Source organism: Octodon degus, unplaced genomic scaffold, assembly GCF_000260255.1.
Source record: "Octodon degus isolate 3935 unplaced genomic scaffold, OctDeg1.0 scaffold00195, whole genome shotgun sequence".
NCBI classification, from domain to species: Eukaryota; Metazoa; Chordata; class Mammalia; order Rodentia; family Octodontidae; genus Octodon; species Octodon degus.
In genome coordinates, this window is record NW_004524771.1 from 1,971,963 (window position 1) to 1,994,272 (window position 22,310).

Below are 22,310 nucleotides of genomic sequence, written 5' to 3' on the forward strand. Positions count from 1 at the left end.
CTAGAAGAATTTATGGCCAAGGAACATCACAATTCTAGAAGATGAGAAGGGAAATATACTACCAGCAGACCATGCTGAGCCCCTGTGAGGGATTTGATGGCACTGGTTCAATGCTTAATGAACCACTGCTATGTGTAGGAATGCTTGCTTTCAAGTAACCAAGACACACACATATTTTACATATGTGCTGAAAACTCACAGGCAGTATGGTAGGATGATTGTCCATTTTGGAATTCTGTCTAGCACCCAGCCAAGCTGCTGCCACTGTAAATAATTTTTGCCCTCTTGTTGCAACTGGTGCATTGGCAATGTTGGTGGCATGGAAGACTGGCCTAGCTCAGTCACACTCAGTCCAGGCATAGTTTTCTCAGGTTTAGCTTTTATATGACTCAGTGACACCTGATTCAGCCCAGGGCTGGGTTCTAAGTCCCTCTGGAGGTCATCTGGTCCATCCCCTCTTTGCTTGATGACGTTGCAGAAGGGTGGCCATCAGATTTGTTGAATGCTTCCAGGAGCAAGAAGTAGCCAACCAGTCTGTGACTCTTTCATATATATTTTCCTTATGTTAAACTGAAAAGCATTTGGAACATTACCAGATAACCATTCTCTAATCACAGACCCACATTCAAATATACATTTTTAAAAAATGGTTTTGCAGAGTGATTCTATTGATGGTGATCAGAACTGGTAAGTATAAAAGCATTTCCTAGTAAGTGGTAAAGTAGTCCCTGTCCAGTAGTTTGTAGACAATGGAAATTTTTTTCTCACTCTTTCTTTCTCTCTCTCTCTTTTTTTTTTGTATTTTAGGGAAGGGTCTACAGAGTATTCACTGGATCAGACTCATAGTGATCCGCCTGTTTACAGCCTCCCAAGAGCTGGGATTACAGGTGTGTGCCACCATACCCAGTCTGACAATGGAAATTTTATGAAAAGGAAAAACATCCAAATTCTTTTAAAGTTAAAGGAGAAATTAGCATGGAGAGTCTTCAAAGAACTAAAATTAGAGGTTCCATTTGACTCAGCTATTCCTTTCTAGTTATCTTCCCAAAAGACTTAGTCATTATATCACAGTAATACATGTACACCTATATTTATAGAAGCACATTTTAAAATAGCTAAATCTTAGAAACAGCCTATATGCCCATCAATAGATGAATGAAGAAAATATGGTATTTACTTTGCCATAAAGAAGAATAAATGTGAGGCACCTTTACATATATAGAATACATAGCCCATGACCTTCAGTGAATTCTATCACACACAAGTATAAATATTGCATTGTTTCTCTTGTGTCAGAAACCTGAGCATAAATAAGGAGCAAATTAGAAGACAGACACTAGAAAGGAAAAAGAACTTTTTCAAATGAGAAGGAGACTAAGAGACAGGGTAGGAGGGAATGAAGAAAAGGAAAAGAGGTTTAAAGAAAGAGTTGAGGGGCCCTCAGCAGACTAAAGCGCCTATTTAGGCAAGCTTTGGCAAGCACCGGGACCTTGCTTCAATCCCCAGCACCACATCCCTTGCCAGCCCCACCCCCAGGGTGGGCTGAGCTGGCCAGAGTCTGGGTGTAGTGGTGCATGCCTGTAACCCTAGCACTGGGGGGGAGGCTGAAAACAGGAAGATTACCATGAGTCTGAGCTGCACAGTGTGACCCTGTAACAAATACGTTAAAAAAAAGAGGAAAGAGTTGAACAAAGAAAATGGATAGAGCTTTTGCAAATGGGGAGGGGAAAATGATTGAGGGGGAAGGAGCCAAAAAGGAATTTAGATATATGTGTGTATAAATATTTATAATTATATGCATAAATGTGTGTTATATATGTGTAGAAACTCATGATGTGATCATTATGTACTGTAAACATGTACTAATAAAGAAAAAGTAAAGGAAGAATCTTGTGACTAAGGTAAGGAGAAGAGAGGCTTAAGATAGTTTACAGAGAAGTAGTGTTCTATTTACATCATAGAGAAGTAGTGTTCTACTTATGTCTAGTGTTTTATATTACAGATATACAGATATTTATTTAAAAAAGTAGTGTCATCATATTTCTAATACAGATCAAGCATCCTAATCTGAAAGTCCAAAATGTCCTAAAATCTGAAACTTTTTGAGAGCTGAGATAATACCAAAAGTGGAAAATTCCACATCTGATCTTATAGGATGGGCTGTAGCAAAATGCAGGTGTACTTAAAGTATTGTATGTAAAGCATGTGAAACATGAATTTTGTGGTCAATCTTGGATCCAATCCCTAACATATCTTCTGATGTATATGTAAATATTCCAAAATTTGAAATACTTTTGATCCCAAGCATTCTATAGGGACGCAGTCTATATCCTATTACGTTCTCTAGTGTTCTGTAGGAATAAAGCCTATATCTCATTAACTAAAGCACTAAAAAGCAGATGGACACAGTAGAGAAGAGGAGCAAACAAAAGGTGTGTGCAAGGCACAAGCTGGGGGAAAATCAGACCATAGCTGGCCTTGATGTAACCCTTACTAACTTCCTCCCCTTTCTATCTTTCCTGAGGGTTCTCGGTTATTTCCCTCTCTACAGAAGTCTAGCCTTTCAGAGGACTTCACTCCAGTTGTGCTTCTCATACTGATTATCCATTTATTACCTTATGAGTTTTTCAAAAGCTTCCTTTTCTTTCCGCAGAGCAGTGAGATAACGTTGTTCCTCTGTTGATCCGCCATATATAAGAAAGTAAACCCTGCAAGTTGAGACAGAACTCTTTTAGCTTACAAAAACATAAATTTTTAATCCCTGAAAGGAACAACAGAACATTTGAAATCAACAACCTAGAATGCTCAAACAATAAATGTTTAACTAAGATAAAAGGTTCCATACACAACTTACTCAAATTAAGCTGCCTAAACCCCACCTGTTACACATCTCATTACCTAATGAGCTTGGCGCTTTTCTTTCATGAGAAAGGAGAACAGAGTTTAGGTAAATATTGAAATTTAACTACAGGGATAAAATAATTCTTTCCATGTAACTATAAATAATAAAAAACCCCCCACAATCTTAGGGCCTCTTTCCCCCCCAAATTTTTCTTTGCACCTCTGCCAAACAACTGTTTAAAAAGTTGGATTAAAAAAAAAAAGTTGGATAGTTTTTTTTTTAATAGTTAAAAGTTCATGTTAGTGCAAAATAAATCTATATGACCTTTATCTTCACAATACTTTCTCAGTTCTTTGTTCATGCCGTAACAGAATGGAGCCATCAGCCATTTTATATAAAGATGTAGACAGAGATGACATATGGACTATATCAGGCATCTCAAAATACTTTGATATATTTACTTTTAAAAAGGCCTGCTTTTGTATTTTGTTTGCAGAATTAAGCATCTTTGTGGTATATTGTCTTTATCTTCTACCAGAGATATTTTCCTTAAAGCCTCAATTTCTCTTTGAGCTTTATCTTCCTAATTTCTATTTCTTTGAAGTGGAGACAAGGAAAAGATCATTGGGTAATGAATTAAGATTCCTCAGCTCTTCCACAAATTTGCCACTTGGCTGAGGCCAAGCCATTCACCATTTCTGGGTCTTGGTTTCCCATGGACACAGTGAGGAGTCGATGTCCTAGGTCCCTTCTGCTCCTGACACTGGATTCCAAACAGCACACTATTTTGTTCTCAAGCAAGAAGCCTGGCATGTATAGCTATCTACAAAGTTGATCGATAGCAAAGTATGAAAAAACTTACCAGACTGTAATTATTTTACCAGCTTCATCTAATCTCTTTATCTCTGCATTATTTCTGATCCAGCTCCTCCATTCATCTCTACTTTGAAAGGCTGCATTTGTTAAACTGCTAGAAAGGTTTCTTTTGGCTCAGTTTTTGGTTCAGATTGAGTTCAGGATATTAATTTTGCTGTTTATTTCCCTTCAGATAATTGGAGAGCTAGAACACTATATTCTTTGGGAGGCATCATTTTCTCATCTGATATTTCTGTAGATTTTTTTCATCTGATACTTTTTGGAACTCTAGAAGTCAGTTCAGTAATTCCCCCCAACACTTTAGTTTTATGTGGGTATAATTCAGTCACTTATAAAATTTAGAAGACTACTTAGAAGATTAAAATTATATACCTTGACATAATTATGTTAACTTTTGGAGGCACTTAAAATGTTATAAATTTCCTAGACTTTTTAGATACACTAATCAGTAAGTCACAAACTAACATAAATATGGTATAGAACAAACAGTGGCAAAGAATGAAATTATAAGTAGTCCACTAGTATACTATTCTGCTCTAACATTTCATACCTCTCCTGTACAACTCCTCAGATTCAGTAGACAACAGTTTTTATGAACCTAACCAGCATCGTAACTATGGAATGTTAAAGATTAAGAAAATAGGCAACTCAGATGGTTTTTGTGTTAAATCTTTAAAAAATTGTGAAAATGAAAGTGTCAAGAAACAGTTAATACTCTTTCTGACTTGCCTCAGTGGTTTCCCCGGCCTACTTGCCCTATAAATTTCAAGCTGACGAACAAATGTGAGCTCCGCATCATACAGAACCACATATCTTGGCTCCACTTCATGGAGAACCCTTGTCAGAGCGTAGGGGTCACTACAACCCAGGAGCGGATGGATGATGGTGAGGGGTTCTTTCAAGATTCCATAAGCAGCATCAGATGACAAATTTAAATCAAATTCTTCATGCTTAATTTCTTCCAAGCAGCTTTCTGGGCTACTGCTTATTTCTTTAGGATATCCTTCCTCAACCTCCTCTTCCTCTTCTGATTTTCCTATCATCTGAGTTAGAGTCAACCTTCGTTTTTTCTTTTTGGGAATTCTTTCTTTGAGAGAACTCTGTTCTTTGTGTTGGAGGTCTTTGGGCCTTTTGTTAGATTTCCCAGTTCTCTTTGAACCATCCTCCTTTCTAAATTTCATCCACACTTCCTCAGCTTTGCTGTCCTTCTCAAAGGTCTTCCTGTAGAGCTGCAACAGGAAGTCCTCTGCCCCAGTGGTGAGGTAGTCTTTCAGCTGGGAGCATGTGCGGTCATCACTTGCACAGATAAGAACTTGACCTACAATCAGAAAACAATGGCATGTCTCTGTATCCTCTCATTTCTTTCTCCAAGGGCAAGACACGAACCCATTATAATTTATAAATTATTTTAACAGTCATAGGTGCTAATCACATGGTTTCATCTCTCTGGCAGGATTACGTATTTTGTTTTACGAGATAGGGTCCCTTGATGTAGTTCAGGCTGGCCTTGAGCTCACTACATAGCCCAGGCTGGCCTCAAACTCATACTGATCTTCCTGCCTCAGCTTCTTAAGTGCAGGGATTACAGGCATTTGCCAGCATGCCCAGCATTTAAATGTTTTCAATATTTAAACTGAATTCAAACCTGACTGAGCTGGTGATTTGAACCTCTGGGTTCCTCAGGCCATTAGCATAATAAAAGTTACCTTCTAATTCCTCAAAAAAAAAAAAAAAGTTTTCAGTAGTGTTGAAACCAGAATCATTCATTCTTATGAAAGCAGAGCACAGTACAATGGAGGCTTTAACTCTTTTCAATTAGTATTTTTGAGGGGGATTATGTACACCAAAATAAATTTCAAATGGATTATAGAATCAAATGTTAAATATTAAATTGTAAAAAAGTGACTGTTCCTTTTCTCCAGACAAAGCTGACTTTCTAGACTTAAAAGCAATGGAAGAACTCTCAGAGGTTATATCTATATTTGAAGATTAACTTGATAATATAAAAACTGCATTCAAAAACAGAAGACAAAAAACTTTAACAACTATGATAAATGTTAATACCTTTATTGTAAAAGAAACCAATATAAATGGTAGTAACTGTTTAACTGGCTAACACGAAGAAAAGTCACAAAAGAAGAACTGCATTTGACAAACTGTTGGAGCTTACTACATATGAAAACATAAAATAAGACATTGTCTCCAAGTTAAAACAACCGTTATATATGTTTTACACATAAAATACGCATACAAGGGCCAGGAATAGAACCCAGCAGCACAGTGCCTGCCTGGCAAGCATGACTCCCAGTACCTCCCCGCAAAAAATTCCATTACATAGAATATATATGAAGACATGGTCAACCTCATCATAGCTACGTGGAAGAGATAAGCTCTTATGTTGCTAAAAGAAATGAAAATTAAAAACTGGATGGAAGTTGTACGTCTCATAAACTTTAAGAACATTAATACCATTTTTTTTTGGCGGAACTGGGGATTGAACTCAGACCCTTGCGCTTGCCAGGGAAGCGCTTACTTCACTGAGCCATCTCCCTGGCCCCATTAATACCATTTGGTTCATTAATTCTATGTCTAGAAATGATTAAACTCTGATTTCAGCAATTAGAAATAGGAAATATGTGAAGGCCTGGAAGGAAATGTATCAACTTAAACATCACATAATGCTAGAAGTAGGGGCTGGTGAGATGGCTCAGTGGTCTAAAGCACCTACTTAGAACAAGCTAAACTAAGCAAAACATAGGGACCGCGGTTCAATCCCCCAGCACCACATGCCAGCCAGCCCCGCCCCCTGGTGGGCTGAGCTGGCCACACACACACTAAATAAATAAATAAATATTTAAAAAAAATGCTAGAAGTAATTTTCCTTCTTTGTTTTCTTTATCCTTTACACCTTTTCTATGGTGAGCATGGATGACTCTAGCTTTGATGTCTCTGTACCCTAAATTCTGAGATATCAAAGTATATGTACTAATAGAAGGAGTCAATGCTTGCTTGGATTGTAAGAGTTCAAAGACTCAATGGATATTTTTTAAAACTTAATTTTTTATTTGCTCTTCTTTTTAGATTTATTAGATTAGGTTTAGTCTATGGTGCTAAGCTCCTAATATACCCATTTTTGAAGAGGGCAAGCCTAAAATTTGCAATTTTTTTCCCCGAGGGCTAGATCAGTGTCATTCCCTACAAGAGTTTAAACTCCTGTGGAAAGATACTTGCTTAGAATATAAAACAGAAAGCCCATCAGCTTATTCCTTAGGGGTACAGATTTAATACCTAGTGAATATACATGTGGAGATTAGGTGAACCTTTAAATTGAAGTCCTGAAAACTCAACTAGTTAAAACAACAAAACAAAACAAAGCACCTCCTTCATGAATACACAATGATTCAATCTGGAGAAAATCACATCAAATGAACAGAATTAAAGTTGCCACCAGAATCTCAATATTTACTTACTTTTATAAACAAAAGAGTGAATTACTTTAAAGGAGCTAATTAAATTAAGGTCCATTTAAAATGCCATTATCTCCTGTTTTTCCTACCTGGGCCCCCAAGGACTTCACTCTCCTTATTTTCTGCCTCAATTTCTTTCAGTACTTCAGTTAGTGCCTCCCACTTTGGGTTGCTTTCTAGGACCAGTTCCTTTTTTGCTTCTGTATAGAGATGAAAGATGACAACATCAGCATCAGTCCACAGACCATTTCTCTGAGCTTTCTTTATAATCCAAGACAGAATTTGTTTTTCTGAAAAAGGCATACTGAAGGTCTAACAGAAAGGCACTTCAGTCAGCATTACTATAGATTACATGAGGTCCTGATAGGAGATTATATGCATGGTAATTAAAAGAAGATGACTTGGTGTTAATGTTCAACAGTGACACTACGTATAAGCTGCTATTCAAAATAAGTGAAAGTATTTACTATTTTTAAAATCTCTATGATTCTCACAATCCTAAACATTCATAAACTAGGCAGGAAAAACAATTACTAACTGTATCTTACACCTCAAAAAATTAGTGACATATGATATCTAATTAGATAATGTAGAAATAAAATCCATAATTGCCTGGTTTTAGTATATTTATGACCTTTAAAAGTTAAAAGTAATGTTAAAATGTTGCACGAAGACTTTTATTGCCAAAAAATTATTATTTCAAACTTTTGCAAAAAAGTCAATTTATAGTTTTAATGTAGCAGTAAAAATACTCGTGAACACTCTTGATTGATATTTGACCTTTGGTATTTGAAATCCTTTGGCAATGGATTTCAAGACTTGCCATACAAAATACTTCTAATATATGTTACATATGTTACATAAAGTGGTTAACATATGGTTGAAGATTTTAAATTACATTTTACCTAAAAAAAGTGTTTTCACAGCAATACCTAATAAAATATATGCTTAAATACTTAAGCGTACAAGATACCTTGTCCTTCCTTAATCTCCATTTTTTCAGGTATTTTGCTTTTTTTACTCATTTTAGCATCTGGAATATGGTAAACTCTTGCTCGGGCATTTACAAACATTGAGGTGCTGGAGTCAAGAAACAGCCAACCTATGTTGAAAATAAAACACACACACACACACACACACACACACACACACAAAAAACCCTTTCAATTTGTGGTTAATTTTAAATAGTCTCTGGCCTACATATACAACTACAATAGTCACATGACCTACATATACAACTGGCAACCATCTTTTTTCCCAGAAGCCATACCTTCTCTTACTGTTGTGGTCTCTATGATTAGTTAGACTAATGGTTTTCAAAGTATGGCCCATGATCTCCTTGGGATTCCCATGATGCTTGCAGATGGTCTATGATGCCACAACTTTCTCATGATAATACTACGACACTGGCCTTTTCACTCTGTTGACATTTCCAATGGTAGCACAAAAGCACTATGGTGAGTAACACTGTCGATTCCTTTGTATAAACCAAGACAGTGGTATGAAAGTGTATTAGCAGTCAACGCATTCTTTACTATCATGGACTTGTAGTTTATTACTTAAACACATCCCTGAAGAAAGTAAATATTAATTGCATTAAATCTGGAACTATACAGGGCAAGAGTCCTGTGTAGTGGGGGATGGATATAGTTGTTTGGAAAACAAGATGGTGGCCAGTCACATATGTATGTTTCCCTACCAATCTCTTTAGTCTTTAGTACTCTAGCTGATGAAACCTGTCACTTGCTCTTTGGTTTTTTTTTTTTGAACCGGGGATTGAACTCAGGTCCTTGCGCTTCCCAGGGAAGTGCTTATTCTACTGAGCCATCTTCCCGGCCACTTGCTGTCTCTTTGGGAAAAATGAATTTTAAATTCCTAACAACTTCCAGAACATAAGCTATTTCTAATTTGGAGACAGCCAGTACCATCCACAGTCTTTTCTAGAAATAAAATTCCCAGAATGGATATGAGTATTATTATACAGAACAGAAGTTAAGTAGGTGGAAACATTAGCTATCAATACAACCTACATCCTTGTACAATGAACATAAAATGTAATTTGAGATCTTAATATATAACATGTAGTTTAATATAGCATCCCCCATGCCTGTTTCCTCCCCAAATCTAACTATTCATACCGGCTCCTAGAATAATATTAGTATTTTTATCTCACACCTGAGTTCTGACCAAAAGCCTTTTCTGTTGCTCTCAGAGATTCCAAAAGATTAAGAAATGTGACACAATCATACTGTGAGAGATACTGCAGCAAAGTCCGCAGTATCTTCAAATCTTGAACCAAGGATTTAGTCTTGGCTCCAAGCTGGTGCCACAGAGGATCCAGATAATGGCGGATTGTCTAAAACAAGAATAAAATTCAGTATTGCTGCAATATGTTAATATAGCTATTCTTTTTTAAAAATATAGCTATTCTTAATACAAATTATACTTTAAATCTTTGTATCACTCAAAATGGTTAAAAGGATATATTTTATGGCATATGTACTTTACTACAATAAAAACAATTTTTAAGATGGAGGAACAGAAAAAAAAAGATAGAGGAACAGAATTCTTAAAATTAGTTTTATGTATCAATATTTCATACAAAACTGACTTTTTGAAAGAATCAGTAAAATGAGAAGTTAAAATTTTTCCTTTAACATATTTCCAGTGAAAGAGATTAATTCAGAATTTAAAAGATAGTAACATACTCTTCTAAAATGTAAAAATCAGAAACTGCCTATAAATTTTATGAGAATATATTATTGAAGGAACGGAAGCTCCTGTATGAGAGGAACAGGGAGGGGGGGAGGGTGAGTGGATGGTCCCCCAAAGTTCAGAAGGATTTTTTTTTGGTTGGCTCAGGATGCCTTAAGGGCAGGTCTGGTAAGGCATGAGGATCTGGGGATTGAACCACAGTATCCTGAGACTGACTGCCTTCACTTAAGCAGGCACTTAAACAACTGAGCTAATGGGCAGGACCCCTTCCTATAATTTTTAAGTCAGTATTTTATCTATAGCTCATTACCATAGTAGACACTTCTAAAGCTGGATTAATACTAGTCAATGGTCAAAAAAGTTAGAATAAAGATTCCTTGAATTTATGTATATTTTCTCAATTTACAATGTAATTTTAAGACAGAGCAAGTCTCACATATTAGCAATTAAAATTCACCCAAGTTTTTTTATTTTTAATTTTTTTTTAAACTTTATGTATGTATGTATGTGTGTGTGTGTGTGTGGCCAGCTCAGCCCACCAGGGGGCGGGGCTAGCTGGCATGTGGTGCTGGGGGATTGAACCGCGGTCCCTGTGCTTTGCTAAGCTTGTTCTAAGTAGGTGCTTTAGACCACTGAGCCATCTCACCAGCCCTATATCCAAGTTATTTTTATTTCAAAAAAGGATAATTTCATGTAAATATGAACTTTTTTTTTTTTTTTCTTTTTGCAGTACCGGGGATTGAACTCAGTACCTTGTGCTTGTCAGGCAAGCGCTTATCCTACTGAGCTATCTCCCCAGCCCATTTTACTCTTCTACATGTTGATATCCAAATGTTGTCATTTCACAACAAAAGTTATTTATCCTCCTCTTGATTATATTTAAAATGAGATTTTACTTCAGTTATGTATGAACTAAATAACTATAAAGGTTAGATATATGCTTTCATGCCAAGCCACATGTTTTAGTAAACCAAAGCAGCTGTACTTTAAATCACCTCCAATTTAATTCTAAAAACAGCAAATTCCTATTAAGAACACTGCAAATATTAAACATAACTTACATTCTTTAAAATTATAACAAACTATGCATTAAAAAGCCAAAGTACCTTGTCAAAAGGCTTCCCAATAGCATTTTCTAAAGACAAATCTTCCACTTCCAGTGATGGGTTATGACATTTCAGTTCCTTTAGGCATGCATTTAAAATATCCAGTATAGCAGTTTGGATGGCAAGCATGGCAGGTGTCATAGAAACATGGATTTCTACAACTTCAGGTTTATGTTGTTCTAAAAATGAGTTGACTGATACATGGAACCTAAAGACATAAATAGTTTTCAAATAATTCTTAGTTCCAACTGCTATGTATTATCCCAGTTCAATATTCTAATAGGTTTTATAAATGCAATTAGGAAACATTGAAGTGACCAACCTTTGAAGAATACTTCAGATTTACATGAACAGAAGTATTATTCATATAAGGCAGGGCACAGAAACGACTGCCTGGGCCAAACTGAACATTTTTTTTGTCTACTGCTGCTTTTGTGACTGTGACAGACTGCACGGCCTGGAAAGCCCAAAATATTTACTATGTGGTTGTTTATAGGAAAAGTGTGTTGACCTATGAGGTAATATATAATCAAAACAGGAAAAGTTTTACAACTACTTCTCTTAAAAGTATTGTATTACCAAAATCATACTGCAAATTTTACAAAAATATTTGGAAACTGAAACTTTATGTTTTCAATGCTTCAAAATCTTTGTGCTTTATTTTCTGGCTGGTAATCCTCACAGTGGAAGTGGCAGTCTTATCCAATAAATCTGCAGCTCACCTAAAGCTATTGTATACGTGGGCCTCTGTTTGCCTGGGTGTTTCACTATATGCACAAGAATGAATTAAAATATCTTGGATGTATCTAACAGACTGCCAGAAAAATATCTCTCAAATCTCTACTTTCAAAAAAGTTACAAATACGGTGACTATGTATTTACATCTATTGTGTTTGTTATAGACCTGACTAGCCTCTATCTGCAATATCAGTATATTTTACACTGTATTAAAGCCCAAAAGATCCTCTCAAAAATGACAAAATATTATTTACCTAGGCCACAGATACAGCTTCCTCACAAAAAGATTTCTCATCACTCTTTCCACATGACAAAACCCAGTATCAAAGGCGACAGCGTTGTCTGTGAAAGCTTTAATGAAACCACGTTTGTTTTTCTGGCGAAAGAGGCGCAAAATGAATGCTTCCTGGCAAGACTCGATTATTCGGTGGGCTCTGTACACCAATATTCCTGAGGGGAGAGGTTATAATATAAGTTACAGGACAGGCATAACATTTTGTGCTCATTCATTCTTTCAATTTTTCTGAGTGCCTACTTGAGAATGGTCAGGTAGGTTGGAGACACAGCTATAAGTAGAGATGTAAAATCTCCCTCACTGGAATTTTGCTAAACAACACAAGTATGCTATTTAGTGTATTACCTGTATTAAAGAGAACAATGAATCAGAGAAGAGGGAGTAGGCACAGAGGGTTTGTGATTTTAGGTAAACAGGATAGAGAGTAGGAAACAATAAGAACAAAGGCCCTGGAGTGGGGTGCGTATGGCACACTGAAAGAAACTAAGTGGATCTTAATTCTCTTTTTACACGTGAATCACACGTGCGATCTACACAATAGCTGCATTTTAGAAGTTATCTATTAGATTAATTCAATTTTCTTTTCTCCTTTTTTTTTTGCGGAACTGGAAATTGAACTCAGACCCTTGCGCTTGCCAGGGAAGCGCTTATTCCACTGAGCCATCTCCCCTAATTCAATTTTCAGAATCAAGGTATATTTAACTGAGAGGCAAATTAGTCCATTTAAAATAAAAACCTTTAATGATATATTTAACGTATGTTTGTTGTGGTGTAATTATATCATCTGCGAATCTCAAAAATAAAGATAAGTATATTTGCTTCCTTATTTATAGATGAGGATACTGGGCCAGAAGATATTTCATATACCTATGTCACTTTGATGCAGTATTACTGACAAATCAGGGAGAAATGCAAGATGAGTTAAGGATACATGTCATTTGTTGGTTCAAAAATTCAATTATTCTATGATGATTCTCGATTATTTAGATCTCAAATCAAGCTGGTTATTTTACATACATTGTACTTGTATATTTTTTAATCCCAAATCACTCAGAGGGTCTGAAACATGATATAGTAATTTATTGGCCTTTTTATCATTCAAAAAGCTCAATTCAGATTCTATTATTTGTTACTTTAATTTTAAATTGAGAAGGATGAGGGCTGGGCAAATAGCTCAGTGGATTACAGTGCCTACAAGCAGGCACAGGGGCCGGGTGGTTCATCCCCGGGCCTGCAGTGCTGGCCCCACCCCTGGGGTGGGGCTACCCAAGGCAGCAATTGAGATTGGACGTGGTAGCCCACCTGTAATCCCAGCACTTGGGAGGCTCTAAACAGGAGAATCACTATGAGTCCAATCTAGTAGTGAGACCCTGAACACCCTGTAGACCCTCCCCTAAATTACAGAAGAACAACAAAGACATGGATGAAACTAAAATAGACTCTAGCTAATCAAATTATTTTTCAAATGTAATAAAAATTAGGTATTTATAGCAAAGGAATTTCAATACCCCTTCTCCCCATACATGTGCATAATTAACTACTCCGAATATATTCTACCCAGTAGGTGGGTCTTTCTAAGAACTCTATGTGTATGGTTTATAAGCTGCTATTCTTTTAGAAATCAGGAAAAGGAGAGAAGACACTAGAATACTGTATCCCAGGCACTGGGTTAGGTACTTTCATAGATTTTTATTTTATTTACAACAATCCTATGTGGTAGATATCCCACGAACAAAAGAGGGAAGGGAAAGTCACCGTGCAACCAAAGTGGAGGCCAAAGACTCCAAATCATTTGAGAAGCCACATTCTTTCTAATAAGTAATGCGACCTCAGGACCTTTCTTTACAAGAGTGCTAGTAGGTTCAGTTTTGGGGAACAGTTTTAGTCTCACAAGAACCTATTTAAAATTTTATGCTATGATATTTTTTACCTCATATTGTACTGTACTTTTTATATATCTGTCTGCCCCACTAAATTGTATGCAGACAAGAACATCATAATAAATAATCACCATAAAATGCTTAATATCTATATATCTACTATATCTATGTCTGTATCTTTATGGTAGGCATTTATGTGTCCTATCTCCTTTACAAAAAGCCTGAATGGATGGACTATTATTGACCCTGATTCAGATTTAAAAACTTAAACTCCTGCTTTACACAGGAGTGAAGCAGTTTGCCTGAAGACACACAGCTGAGGGACAGTGAAGGCAAGATCAGTCTCTGAAGCACTCAAACTCCAGTTTGCCATATTGCTTGTTCACCTTTCTGTCAACAGAATGTTCCCTGCCCAACAAGGGGATCTTTAGTTAAATGCTTGTTGAATGAATATAAAGCTGAATTCTAGCACTCTGGCATGCAATCCTAACATACAAATTTCTTTTAAAATTGTTTTCTCAGGAAGTGTTGTCTAGTATTCTACCTAGAGACACTACTTAGGAGTTCTAGTTGGCAGTGATACCTAAGGGATGCAGTGGTGATAGGAATCAGACTTGCGAGGGAAACAAGACAGGGCCAAAGGAAGTATTTTTCAGTGTTCCAAGTTTAAGGGACTGCCCCAATGCTCTTTCAGAGCCTTGCTGAACACAATTCTTTTGGGGACCCTAGGGATGAACTCGGAAGAATTTATTTCTGGCATTCATTCCCTCAGCTAGGTACCAATTCCAGCTTCATTATAGGCAGGGACTTGATCAGAAATGAGTAGCAACTTGGCACTTTTAATTTGCAAGTACTCACACGCTACACTTCGAGGCTGCATTAAGACTATTCTCTACCTAATTAGGGTGCACCATAACTGATGGAATAATACTGACATCTAGTGGCAGTTTCTAGACAATTATTTCATGTTAGCAAATTTAAAAAAAGAAAAATATGCTTCTAAGAAAACAGCAAAAAAAAAAAAAAAAAAAAAAGAAAAAAGAAAATAAAGAAAGAAAACAGCAAACAGTAGGAGACTTTATGTTGCAGAAAGACTTCTAGTTATAAAGAAACATTCCTTTTGCCATAATTTACTAGTTCACTATACATGCAGGTACTACACTAAGCATTTTAGTGTACCTCAATCCTTATAATAATCTGAAGAGGCACACTATTCTTGACTTTAAGAAATGAGAAAATTGAGGTTCAGAAAAATTAAGGAATTTGTTTGTAAGCAGGGTATTAGCACTGAAAGTCAGGCCCATACCAGTTTCTAAAAACTATAAGGGCCAGCCAGATAGCTCAGCGCACTAAAGCGCCTGCTCAGGCTGACAAAAGGATAGGGTTTGATCCCTGGCTTGCCATGCCCAGGGTGTACTGAGACTGGGCGTGGTGGCGCAAGCCTGTAATCCCAGCTCTTGGGAGGCTGAAAACAGGAGGATCACTATGAGTCCGATCTATACAGTGAGATCCTGTACTAATTAAAAAATAAAAAAATGAATAAAATCAGAAACAGTAACAAAATTCTCTCAACTAGTTTATAATAAACCATATAAAGCAATCAATCATACATTTATTCATTAAATATTTGAGGGTCTTTTAAGTTTGGGGAAATATGACAGGTACAGCAAGAAGTGTGCTATTGATTTCCAGTTTCTCTCCCTTCTAGCAGTTCATTAAAGAACACTCTATATCCATATTTGTTGGATTATTTATCCAACAAATATGTATCCATATTTGTTGGATTACTTATCCAACAAATATGTACATATATGCCATGTACCAGTTATTAAGCCTGAGATGAAGAAGCCCTTCCTTGTACTAAGGAAGCTTATTCATGAATGAGACAAACAGGCAAATACAAAAGTGTTCTCAGGGCTGGTGATATAGCTCAGTGGCATAGCACCTGCCTGACAAGTACAAGGGGTCCTGAGTTCCATTTTTAGTACCAAATTAAAAAAAAAAAAAAAAAAGAAAAAAAAAAAGTAGTAGTTTTCTCATTGCTGACTGGAGAGAATTATAGGATTATGTGAGGGCCCAGACAAAAGGCTCCTAAATTAGCACTGGGGAAATCAGAAAAGGTTTTTGAAAATACAAATAATAAAAAAAGAATTCCTTTTCTTTATTAATTACAACTAAAATGGGTGTGATCAACATGTACTATGAATGTCTAAATTATAACAAAATTTCCTCCCTCACTTTGAACGATTTATCCCATCATTCTTGCCATTTTCTGAAGCAGTTCTGGGAGCCTTCTCTTGTGAGTATCTTTATGAGGTGTAGTTAAAAAATACAGTGAGTACTGCCACTGGGTGCCAATGAAAGGCAGCCTTGTTAAAACAGTACTGTGTATCCTCATCTATCTTATCAATGGATCTGGCACTGTGGGACTTTTAGATCTTTCCCAAAGTCAAAACGACCATGTGAGGTAAATGTTTTGAATTGATTCAGGACATCAACAGAGGCACAACAACCTAACTAAAGATACTCACCAAAGAGGATTTTCAGAACTGCTTCACAAAGTGGCAAGACCAAAAGAATAAGTGTGTTCAAAGCAAGGGGGCTTATTTTGAGGGGAATTAAAGGCAATGTGTCTTATTGTAATAAACTTAAAAAAATTAACATTTATTGTAGTTTTTGATCATACATATTTTAAAACCACTTTTCTCAAAATAACCATTTGGTTTAATTTCAAATTGTAGGAAAAATTATTATTATTATTTTTTTAAGACAGGGTCTATGTAGCCCAGGCTGGCCCCCAACTTATAGCTATCTTCTTGCCTCAGTCCCCCAAGTGCTTGGATTACAGGCATGTACCACCACACACAGCTGGAAAAATTACTTTTTGTTTTTTTTTTGGAAGAACTGGGGATTGAACTCAGGCCCTTGTGCTTGCCACGGAAGCACTTATTCTACTGAGCCATCTCCCCAGCCCCTGGAAAATTTAGTTAAAGAGGAAATATTTCAATATTTTTGGAAATACAGAAATTACTTACAAACATTCCAAATCTAGTTAAATCCTAAAAGTAAAGACGAAGCAACTACAAATATTTTACTCATAACTAGCTGAGTATCAGCTTAGAAAAGTCAACATTCAGGGCCAGCCAAATAGCTCAGTGGAAAGGCTGGGGGTATGATCTCTGGGTCTGCCCTGCCCCCAGGGTGCCCTTAGATGGCAATTGAGACTGGGCATGGTGGTGCATGCTTGTTATCCCAGCTCTTGGGAGGCTGTAAACAGGTGGATCGCTACAGTCCAATCTAGTAGTCAGACCCTGAACACCCTGTAGACCCTTCCCTAAAAAATACAAAATAAATGAATAAAATAAAAATTAAAAAGTCAACTTTCTGTGTATAGTCATGTGCTACATAATAACGTTACAATCAATGAGGGACCACCACATAGGATGTAGTATCTGATACTAAGTAAGGATAATAAACAATTAAGTTCTAGCTCATGTATTTAACATACTCTACTTTCTTTTGTGATTGAATGCCAGGGCTTTGTGCATTCTGGGTAAGTGCTCTAACCTTGAGCCACATTCCAGCCATTTTTATTTTGAGAGAGAGGTTTCACTATGTTGCTCACTGGCCTTGAACTTGTGATCCCTCTATCTCAGTCTTCTGAGTAGTTGAGATTAAATGTGTACATACAAGGCTTGTCTGTATTATACTTTTTACCCTTATTTACCCTTATTTGTGCTCCTTCTACTTAATAAAAAAAATTACTATAAACCAGTATGCCCTGTTACACTGCCAGCCTCCTATACCTCATGTTTATCTTAGCTCTTTATTGCTTCAAGAGATTACATGTGATTGATCTATACTGCCCAGGTTTGTGTAAGTTCACAGAGATCACACAGTGAGGAAATAACCCAATGATACAGTTGCCACAATGTATCACCACTGTTAAGTGACCCTTATTTATATCATGAATATTTACTGACTATTTACCATGTGTGTCAGGAATTATGACAACAGCTGGAAGCACAATGTCAAGCAAAATACCCACAAAAAGTTCTAGAGTTTAGCAATGGGGACAGATAAAATAAAAATGTACCCATTTATATACAAGGAATAAGATTTTAAATTCTTACCAGTTATTAAATCTGAAGGAATTCTATCAGTCAAAAAATCAACCACAAGTATTCGACTTGTTGCAAATATAACACCACCTTGTGTGTAAACCTCATAGCGACCATTACTTGGGATTTCATTTGTCACACGACGAGGGAGATGATCGACTCCATCTAGCTTCAGCTGATTGATAAAATACTCCTAAATCAAATCAAAATCATTAGAAGAGTAACCTAAGGCAGTTTTTAAGAGGTTGCAGGTATTTAAAAGGAAATGCTACCTTTCTCAGATAATGAACTTAATAATGAATACAGAAACTAAGTACCTTATGTGGATCAACAAACCAGTCTACATTTAATAAGGTTTTTTTTTTGTAGTTTATACTAACAAATAATAGCATTACAATAATTAGCAAAATAACAACAAACCCTTTCAAAACTTTGGATTAAAAGATTGGTTATCTAGAAACCACTTGTCACCAAAGCCAGGTTTGCAGCCAAGCACCCTGAATGAGAACATAGGAATTGTTTCCATAGCTAGTATTTTGGGCTGTTCTGTCCTGACCCATCCTTAGAAGGACTCCATCGTGTTAACAAGTCCGTGTCAGCACCCCCCCCACCCCGTTTTGCACTACATGTGTTGTGACAGGCCCCATACCAAGCACGGGGGTACCAAAATAAATCAACAAGGCTCCTGTCCTCAAGGTCTTTGTGATCATTTTTCTCAGCTGACATTTCCTCCTGGCCACCTGCTCCATCTAGGAGATCATCAGGCCTATCAGACCCTGCTGGGTTCCCTCTCACTGCCCTCTCAGCACAGGGGTGTTCCCATTTCATCTTCCAGGCAGCCTTCCCAGTTAACACTTCCAGTATCCTTGGGAGAGATGTCCTACTCCCCCAGACCCTCTTTGCTACAACATCATGCCAAGCCTCCTGTGTCTCTCATCTTTCTACCACCGAGACACCCTCCATTGTTCCCTTCCAGAGAACGCACTTCTCTGATCCCACGAGCATCCTTAATATCCAACGTTGAGATGCCCCCAGTATTCCCATCTCGTCTCCCGACACCTCCTCCCGCACGGGGTCTCCAATCCACGCCCCTCGCCCTCGGCGCCCGCACCTCCCCGTGACTCCTTCTCTCTTCCTCCAGGGTTCTGGCCCCCATCAGGGACCCGCGCGCGTCTGTTTCGGAAACCCCAACCCTACTCCACATGCTCCCTTTCACTTTAGGGGCTGACTCTCTTGGGGCCGCCCCATCCCCGACTGAGAGCAGGTATGTGCGCCCGGGCTTCCGTCCGCCAGGGAGGCCCCATGCCCTCAGGTCCCCTCACTCGCCGCCGCCGCACCTCCTCGGCCGGCTGCGTGTTGAGCACCAGCACCAGGCAGGCCGGGTGGCAGTGTAGCCGGAGGAAATGGTAGAGGAGCCGGTCGGCACCAAGCCCTCGGGCGCACACGACCAGGCCGTCCGTGTCGAGCAGCTCCAGCACCAGCTGCCTCTCATATTCTAGCAGCGGCGCCATAGCGATCCTTCGAGCCGGCAAGCCCGGCTCCATGGGCGCCCTTCCGGGGCCGCCGCCGAACGTAGGCGGAAAAAAACCGAGCTGTGACGAATGTTGCCGGATGTTGCCGAAGAGAGCGGAGAGCCGAGCCTGAGGGGACCGGAGCCGGCCGAACGGAGCCGAAGAGGAGAAGTGGGCAAGACGGAGGCAGGCGGAGCGCGGCTGGGAAAAGCCGCCCTGACGAAAAGAGCCGAGTCCAGATCGAGCGTGGGCCGAATGCAGTCGAAAAGAGGTGAGTCCGAGGGTTCAGCAGCCGAAAACAGACGAAGAGGAGCCGAGGCAGAAAGGGGACTGGATTGAGGGAAACTAAGGAAAGCGAAGAGCAGCTGAATGGAGCCCAAGATTTTGGAGTCCGCGGTACCGGGCGTCGCCTCCAGGCGAAAGGCTCCATCTCAAGCCTTGTTATTTCCACATCCCTGGTATCTGGACTTTTCAAAGGTCAGCTACAACAAAAACAGCAGCAGCAGCAGCAGCAGCAGCAGCAGCAGCAGCAGCAGCAGCAGCAGCAGCAGCAGCAGCAGCAGCAGCAGCAGCAGCAGCAGCAGCAGCAACAGTACCAACATAAGCACGCAAACGTCTAAGGAGCGAAACAAGGACAACTGAAAAATCTGTCAATATTCCAAGGGCACCTAGGATGATGGGCGCCTTTTTTCCCCAGCATGAGATTTGGTTTTTACTTTTCTTATAGCCTATTCCCCCTTAAAGTTTTTAAGATAAACAGAATATGATGTTCTGTGTCTGCTTTGAAGAGCTTAGAACATGAGAAACTGAAAGGGTCATAGCTAGATGGGCATGCAGCAGCCGTGTTCCGCCTTCCACTAGGGGGACCCCTTGGGTTTTGTTTGTGCCATACCTGGGCACCCTCATCCCGGTTAATCAATCTGGGGGAGCTGTGTTGTAGCCCCTACACTGCTTTCGTTGTTAGAAACTAGAAAATACAAGCAAACAAAAAGAAAAAAAAAACCCAGAAATAATCACGTTTAACATCATGAAATCTCTTATTTTTAGTTCTTTTTCTCCAATACTCTTGGATTTTTTTTTTAACCTACATGAGCCATGATAAACTCCAAGTTTGTCACTAATAGTTGGCAAACCTCTGAACAGGATCCTTTTATATGCTGCTGAGATTTCTCTAATATGAGTGTACGATTCTTTTTTTTTAAATTTTTTTTATTTTTTTGTGGAACCAGGGATTGAACTCAGGCCCTTGCGCTTGCCAGGGAAGCGCTTATTCCACTGAGCCATCTCCCCGGCCCGAGTGTACAATTCTTATTTATTTAAGCCCTAATTTGAGGACGTTGAGTTTGTTTCTGCTTTCTCTCCCAGCATTATAAATAATATTTAACAAATATTGCTATACATAAATTCAACCATGGGTTTCAAATGCATTCCTTAAAATGGTTACTTACTGAGATAAAGAAAGGAAATTTCTATAAGATTTTTTTTCATTACATTCGCATTGCCACGTTGCTCTCTAGAAAGTCTGTACCAGTTTACATACGAAGCAGCAGACTATGAGGACTATGAGAATCTGTTTCACTGCCTCACTGCTGCTTAATCCAGTATTTTGCTTATCTTCATTCAGATGAAAACAGCACATGATAATCCTGCATTTTCTATTATAGTTTGTGCCTAGTTGTCCTCCCAATCTTGGGGTGGGGACTTTTAGAGTTTGAGATTAATTCATGATCAAGGCTGGGACTATGGGTTTTAGTACTGCTGGGATTATGAGTGTGAGTACTACACCCAGCCTGGGGCAAATAACTTGAATGTAATTTAAGGGAGACCGACTTCTTCTCTGTAGCCATTGTTGCTGCTACTCTTCCCTTGGCTCCTCTTGCTTTTTGCCACCACCATGAAAGGTTGCTTTCTGCCATGTGCCTCTCTGCCTTGGAGCCAGCTGAGTATGGACTGAAACCTCCAGTAAGTGTGAGATAAATAAACATTTCCTTCCTTCATTTTGGGTGTCAGGTATTTGTTCTAGCAACAAGAGAACAGTAGCTGAGACATTCTTCTTAAAGTGGAAAGAGAGTTCAGCAGGTACTTCGAACACAACATTGAAAGAGAGAGCGAGAGCGAGTGAGTGAGAGAGATCTGTAGTAAAGAATAAAGTGTGTGTGTGTGTGTGTGTGTGTGTGTGTGTGTGTGTTGAGGGATTATGTAATTGGGCAGGGTCAGAGAAATAGATTTAGTTTAGGATGTAGAGGTAGGGATTTAACATTTAACAGACATGTAGGAAATGTATGTTGAATTAACGGTGAAATTTAATTTTTTTGGTTTTATATTAGATTTTATTGGTATATTTTAGATATACATAACAATTACAATCATCATAGAGAATTTGTACTTACTTTTTTTAAGCTGATTAATAGGACATTTTCGATAATCAATACATTGTACATTGTTATCTTCTTAGTGGTTATCCATACTACAAGAAGCAGACAGGATTTCCTGTCCAAACACTATTAGTACACCTCTTTCTTCTCACTGAATTGAGCAAAAGTAGCTGTATATTTATCCTAACTATTTTATATGTATAAATACAAAGTGATCTTTCCTTTGTATCCCTTTTTTTTTTTTCTTTTTTTTTTTTTTTTTTCCTGTCCTGACAGAAGTGGATATTCTATTGGGATCTAAGTACTATAGGTGTTTATTATTTTTTTTTTTAAATTATTTATTTATTTATTCATTTAGTGTGTGTGTGTGGCCAGCTCAGCCCA

The 22,310-nt window shown here is 38.1% G+C and overlaps 2 protein-coding genes across 2 annotated transcripts in view; both read right to left on the minus strand.

The window, feature by feature from the left end:
• Ercc4 (ERCC excision repair 4, endonuclease catalytic subunit) overlaps positions 1-20,049 on the minus strand; it is a 28,200-nt gene extending 8,151 nt beyond the window's left edge. Inside the window, exons 1-9 of the mRNA XM_004644219.3 lie at positions 19,378-20,049; positions 18,053-18,233; positions 11,999-12,194; positions 11,007-11,214; positions 9,361-9,541; positions 8,159-8,287; positions 7,275-7,385; positions 4,448-5,036; positions 2,616-2,708 (exon numbers count right to left, since the gene is read on the minus strand). Of these exons, the coding sequence (XP_004644276.1) occupies positions 2,616-2,708; positions 4,448-5,036; positions 7,275-7,385; positions 8,159-8,287; positions 9,361-9,541; positions 11,007-11,214; positions 11,999-12,194; positions 18,053-18,233; positions 19,378-19,584 (1,895 nt within the window). The 5' untranslated portion in view covers positions 19,585-20,049. The remainder of the gene's footprint in view (positions 1-2,615; positions 2,709-4,447; positions 5,037-7,274; positions 7,386-8,158; positions 8,288-9,360; positions 9,542-11,006; positions 11,215-11,998; positions 12,195-18,052; positions 18,234-19,377) is intronic.
• Positions 19,983-22,310, minus strand: part of LOC101585407 (histone H3.3-like) — a 5,813-nt gene continuing 3,485 nt past the window's right edge. Inside the window, exon 2 of the mRNA XM_012517588.1 lies at positions 19,983-20,033. Coding sequence (XP_012373042.1) covers positions 19,983-20,033 — 51 coding nt within the window. The remainder of the gene's footprint in view (positions 20,034-22,310) is intronic.